At 41.2% G+C, this 6000-nt stretch overlaps 1 protein-coding gene across 1 annotated transcript in view; it reads right to left on the bottom strand.

Moving 5' to 3' along the window:
- Positions 1-846: 846 nt before the first annotated feature.
- Positions 847-6000, bottom strand: part of glrbb (glycine receptor, beta b) — a 29682-nt gene continuing 24528 nt past the window's right edge. The window contains exons 9-10 of the mRNA XM_037781214.1: positions 5706-5998; positions 847-1733 (exon numbers count right to left, since the gene is read on the bottom strand). Coding sequence (XP_037637142.1) covers positions 1437-1733; positions 5706-5998 — 590 coding nt within the window. The 3' untranslated portion in view covers positions 847-1436. The remainder of the gene's footprint in view (positions 1734-5705; positions 5999-6000) is intronic.

Genomic DNA, 6000 nt, shown 5'->3' with positions numbered 1-6000 from the left:
TATTCAACTTGCGGACAGACTCCCAGTTGGGAGGGGTGAAAAATCAAATAGCTATTTACAAATGCTCTTTTATAGATTAGTGCATCTTCTGCTCGGTTGTTACGCAGTCAATCTTTGTGGATCTCACAACCGTTATATCTGCAAACCTGTATTAACCTTTCAAGTACCATTATCAATAAATTAGGTATTTCAAGACAATATGCTATATATGCATTTTAGGTAAAGAAAGATAAAGTTATAATCATTGTTTAATACACAAATAATGATAGTTGTATATTTTCATGTAAATATATAAATGTAATAATAGATAGAAGTTGTATTTTCTTCTCAGCAAATATTTTGTATGGGTTAGATTCCCAATTTTCCATGAGTACTCCGATAGAAACCTCGGCAGGTAAACGCCTTAAACCTGGATACTGTAATGGTCATTTATTCAGGGATATGAATAACCAGGTTTTTCATGTTCTATGTAAACACCATATCCCAAATACGATCAAAAACAGGACAAGGCCCGGATCAGACAGAATGTGTTTTAGCAGCCTGGGGCGGCTTTTTGTAATTTTTTTTAATGAGATTGAAGCCTTTTCCCCGCTGCTTTTGCGTTGCTGAACACCTCGTGTTTATTTACCCTGAATGCCTCGAGTTGAAAAAAATTCAACTCAGAGCGGAAAAGCAACACAGTCTCACGGCAGTTTGTGAAAAAGTCACGACATTTAATCTATTTGATTCGTCTACATAGACACCGATTTCCTTTTTTTGTGACGCTCAGCATGACTTTCAACTGCATATTTTTTTGTACATTTTCCTACGAATGTCCAGCAACACGTCACGTAAGCGCCCAAGTCTTTTCAAAATAAAACTACTTAGTCAGGTTTAGGAATAGATGGACTTGGTTAGGTTTAGGCAACAATCAATAGTATACGAATCAATACATTCAATTTCGTGACTAACTGCTGTGCGACTGGGCTGGGAAAAGCGTCTGACGTCATTAGCGTTTTTTCTCACTGTGGTGACTTTTGCTGGATACCCGGAGCTAAGGTTTGACTTAACCAACAGTAGTTACTATGATCTGAGCAGAAAACAGCAGTGCACAAATTAGTGCGGTATTTAAGATTCCGGGTAAGCTGTTTTCATTAATTTAAACTGTTGTTAGCACTCATTTGCTGGTTGCCAAGCAATATAGAAAAATGGACTAATAAAAAAATGCAGCAAACTGCAAAAAACGCTCTGTCTGATCGGGCACCAAAATGGCAGTGCGGTGCGCCTTGAGTTTTTCACCTGTCTGATCAGAGCCTAAGACTGAAAACCAGGATACTAGTGTGCCTTAAACACACTCCGGGTTCACTTTGGAATTAAACTTTTTGAAAATAATCAGATCAATAAATAACTCGGGGGAGGGAAGTGGGGGGGTTAACAATACAAGTATTTCAAAACAATCACAAGTATACGGACCAGTAAACCACATTGAAGAAGAGAAAGGTGAAAGGGAAGAGGGCTCGAGCGTACAGGTCGACCCTTTTGGCAGCAGAGGGGATGACTGGTTTCGGAGGAGGAGGTCTCTTGTTGTGCTTGGCCAGGGCTTTGCCGTGAGCGCTTGCGATGTCGATGGGCTTCCCGTAGCAGTCAAAGTTTGACAGCTCAAAGTCCCGCGGGAGCGAGCCCACGATGCTGAAGTCGTTGGTCCGCAGGTCTGATTTGGAGGTGCACACCTTCTTACAGCGAGTCTCCGCCACCTGGGTACAGGAGAACAACACGAGGGAATACAGAATCGATTGTTAAATTATGCAGCATTTCAGCTGAAACATCGGCCTATACTGTAGAAACCAAGATAAGATTGGACTAATAGTCTGAAAGCGCTGCTGGCAGCCCCCGAGGCAGTGTAACCAGACCAAAGTGGTTTAAAACTGACTGACTGAGCAGCAGACTGGGATTACTGTGCATAGAGCCATGCACGCTGACATGGATTATTCCATCCTGCAGAATGAAATAGTATGAAATACAGCGGTCCTAAACTTTATACTAACTGTTACTCCAGTTAAGACTCATTCTGTCTTCTCTTCTTTTCTACAGAACTATGTAGGACTACAATAAGAATGAAATACAGCAAAAAAAATCAATAAGTGTTTATCCCACCACATCCACATTCACGCCTGCACCTCATTCCCTCATTCCCTCATTATTCACCCAGTATATATACCGGCTCTTTTTTCCCTCAGTCTTTGACAGATCGTCTATAGCCTTAACATTCTAGCCCTTGTCCTAGTTATCTGCCTTACTGTTTGATTTTGTTTGCCTTCGCTTATTCACTACCTGTTACCAACCTTTGCTCCAAAACCTGACACCAACACAACTTTTTAATTTCACCTGATCTGTGTCTGACTTCTGCTTCTGAGTCAATGCTGTCGTAATGCCATCAACACTTAATCAAACATTTCAACCACAAGGTTTCCATCAGGGCATCATGACTGTGCACATTTCAATCCATGCATTCCTAATTATTCTTTCTGTCTACAAACATAACATGACAAAAGAAATCTATAACTCAGCAGAAGCTCGAAAAAAAACGACACCATCATGCATCTCAGAATAGAACAGAAAATTGGGCATTGATTTCAGGAATTCACATCACATCCACTCCATTTTGTCCCCTCTCTCTACCTCTCTGTGTCCCCCACTGGTATATTTGTGTATGTACCGGATTCAGATATGTATAGATACATGGATACATGTGCCACCACAACAGATGGCACAGACGGCTACTGCTGACCGAGCCCTTTTCGACCCACAGTCATCTCACAGTCTATTTAAGTCTATCTGCTTATTTACTATTAAAGGTGCATTTTGAAATGTATGGCCACATGCTCCAAAGAAATAGGGGGGCAGCATTTCACCTCTATACCGGATCCATACAATCTAAATTTTTTTAAATATAAAAAAAAAGCCAACAGCTAACAGCAGGGCAAGAATGTGACCAAACTGCTGAGACTCTGAGAGCCGGTCAAAACAACACTGTTATCTTATAATCTTCACATGTGGTGTCGGCCTATATTGTGTTTACTGTGGCACCGACCGTGTGTCGCTGTACGGTGTACGTTTTGATAGTTTTTTTAGTGGCAGAAATGACGAAAAAGACAGAGCTATAGTAGCACAAATTCAGCCAGCACAATCCCCAGTACCGAGGGTCTGATTCTGATCCCGGGGGATGACTTTGGATTCAGCTATTGGCGCATTTACAACTTTTACGATCTAATGATTTAATTAAGGTCTATTCATGTGTTCACACTGTGAAGTTGATTCACCTAAAATAAATTATCCATAGTGTTAAAAACGTCTCTTTGCCAATGTAAATCTATGGGAAAAGTATTTTCGGGCCCAGTGGCATCACGTGACGAACACGGAAGTTGTAATGTTGTTTGGCCACTACGAAAATTTGCTTCAAAGGCCGGCACTCTTCCTTGGGGCTTGACTGTGACTCCCGTTGCTGGGGTATGTGCTGGCTGAATGCTAGTTGCTACAGCTAACCACTAACTGAGGCTTTTCCCCCGGAGCTTCCGTCCACCCTCCTCCTGGCGAAGTGGTGTCCTGGTGGCGGCGAGGACAAAGCGAAAATAGCAGTCGTTTTCTCGTTTCTGCCACTTTGGATTTAATCCAATAAACAAACTATCAAAACGTACACGGACTCTGTACCTACAATGTGGCAAGCCCTTGGGGCAGCTCTGAATGTGGATCAAACTGCACAAATCATCAAACTGACTCTACAACTCAACAATCATATGGACAAACACAACTGAATGCTCCACTTTCTTCGACTACTGTTGACATAAAAAAAAAATGTGTACAGTAGCAATGATGTCTCTGAGATGTCACATCCTCTCACCAGGTAGGTTTCATCTGAACATGAGTAACATTTAAATGAGGCTGTTCAGGATTGTTGGACTCAATTGAAAACAGACTACCCTTTGAAAACCCAGTAAAGGAGCTGTTTGATCCTGAAGCTTGGACAGAACTCCTGCTGATAAATCAAAACTTATTGTTATTTTAAGAGAAAAAAAACAAAGAAGTTTGGTGCCAAAATTAGATTTACTTTGTGCTCTCCAATGTTGCCTAATATGGTTTCTGTCTCATCTGTAACTCCTCTACACCCGCCATGTGCTATCACAGCGGACAAACAGGGCTCATAAGAACTATCAGCAAAAGGATGTAGTTTATTGTCCTCCAAAAAAAATCCCTTTCATCAACTTCCCTGAAGGCCTGCGGGGTGAACAGGATCTAATCACACTATGGATGCTTACTCACTGAAGTCATTAAGCTCATTAGAGCTTCATTATTTTGATTTGGTTTTGACAAGAAAACCCATTAAACCTCAATGGAATAATGTAATCCTCTCAAACCAAATGTGGTCCGGACTAGCACAGACTCGGAGGTAAATTAATTTCAATTAGGCGTACAATTTGAAAGACCCATACAACATACCACATGTGCATGTGAGTGTCAGACTTGAGTCCTGACTGATCTGTGTGCACAAGTGTGTTAGAGACAATGCCAATTTTGAATGATTTATTTTCCGTGTTTTGCATTTAGATTAGATCTCTCTGCCTCACTGGTGCAAACCTGCCTGAGGATGTTTGATGTGGATTATGCATTTGATCATTGTACTGTGTGTTGCTGTAGGTGGGAGGTTACTTGGAATCATATGCATAAACACAGACACATACAAACACACGCTTACACAAAGCAACTAAACAGCACCATCACTGAAATGTTTCAGTGATTATCTACAGCATCAGTACCCAAGGGGACATTATCTGTACTTATGGATTTGAACGTAATACATTCCATATTTAAATCATATGCATATATAGGAGCAGTTTGCACTGTAACCGCTGTAAAGGTGCAAACAACATTCAGGATGACTTTTGATAAAGAAGAAAAATTCTAAAATATTATTTTTTCTTTTACTCTTTTTTTAGCAATAACCTAATTTTAGATAGTGACAGTGTGGATTAGAGCTGTAACGATTAGTCGACTAATCGATCGTCAAAAAAACAATCGCCAACTATTTTGATAATCGATTAATCTTGAAGGTAATTTTCAAATAAAAATGCCAGAAAATGCTGTTTTCAGCCTCTCAAGTATGGATATTTCCTGCTTTTCTCTGTTCTAGATCATATTAAATTGAATATCTTTGGGTTTTGGACAAACACAATAAAACATTTAAAGACATCACCTTGGACTTTGAGAAACTGGGATGGACCTTTTTCACTATTTTCTGACATTTTATCGACCAAATCATTAATTTAGAAAATATTCGTCAGATTCATCAACAATCAAGATAATGGTTAGTTGCAGCCGTAGTGTGGAGATAGACAGGAAACAAGGGAAGCTCATGAGGGGTTTGATATGCAATAAAGGTCTCCGGTCAGAATCGAACCAGGGATGTTGCACGTATATTGTATGCCTCTTAACCAATAGACAAAAAGGAAACCCCCCAAAAACTAAAAAGCGTTGATGATCATGAGGCAAGATCTCAATTGCACTTTTTGTCTCAATGGATGTTCGATATACCACTGGAAAGAGTATCAGCTGATTTCAGCTATATAAGTATTATTCAATATACTGTAACTCTTGTAATCCCCGAATGGTGGCAAACACACACAAACACACACACACAAGCACAGTCAAGTTATCAAACGAGATCCACTGACGTGCAAGGTGCTGACATGCAGCGGCGTCCCTCCGGTCCCGTTGACCGTGTTGTTCTTGGCAGTGGGGCTCTTTCCCATAGCCTTCTCCTTGGCTGCAATCTTGGCCTTCTCGGCCTCGATGCGCTTCGGGCTGTTGAGCATCACTTGAACCACGGCGTACTCCACCAGCGAGGCGAAACCAAACAGCAGGCAAGCGATGAGCCAGACGTCGATGGCCTTGACGTAGGACACTTTGGGCAGTTCCTGAGCCAGGGAGGTGCACTCAGAGGACAGAGAGAGCACCGAGAGGATGCCT

The sequence above is a fragment of the Sebastes umbrosus genome, chromosome 9 (assembly GCF_015220745.1).
Source record: "Sebastes umbrosus isolate fSebUmb1 chromosome 9, fSebUmb1.pri, whole genome shotgun sequence".
NCBI lineage: Eukaryota > Metazoa > Chordata > Actinopteri > Perciformes > Sebastidae > Sebastes > Sebastes umbrosus.
The sequence above is the reverse complement of the archived record's forward strand: the minus strand, read 5'-3'. Positions and strand labels throughout refer to the sequence as shown.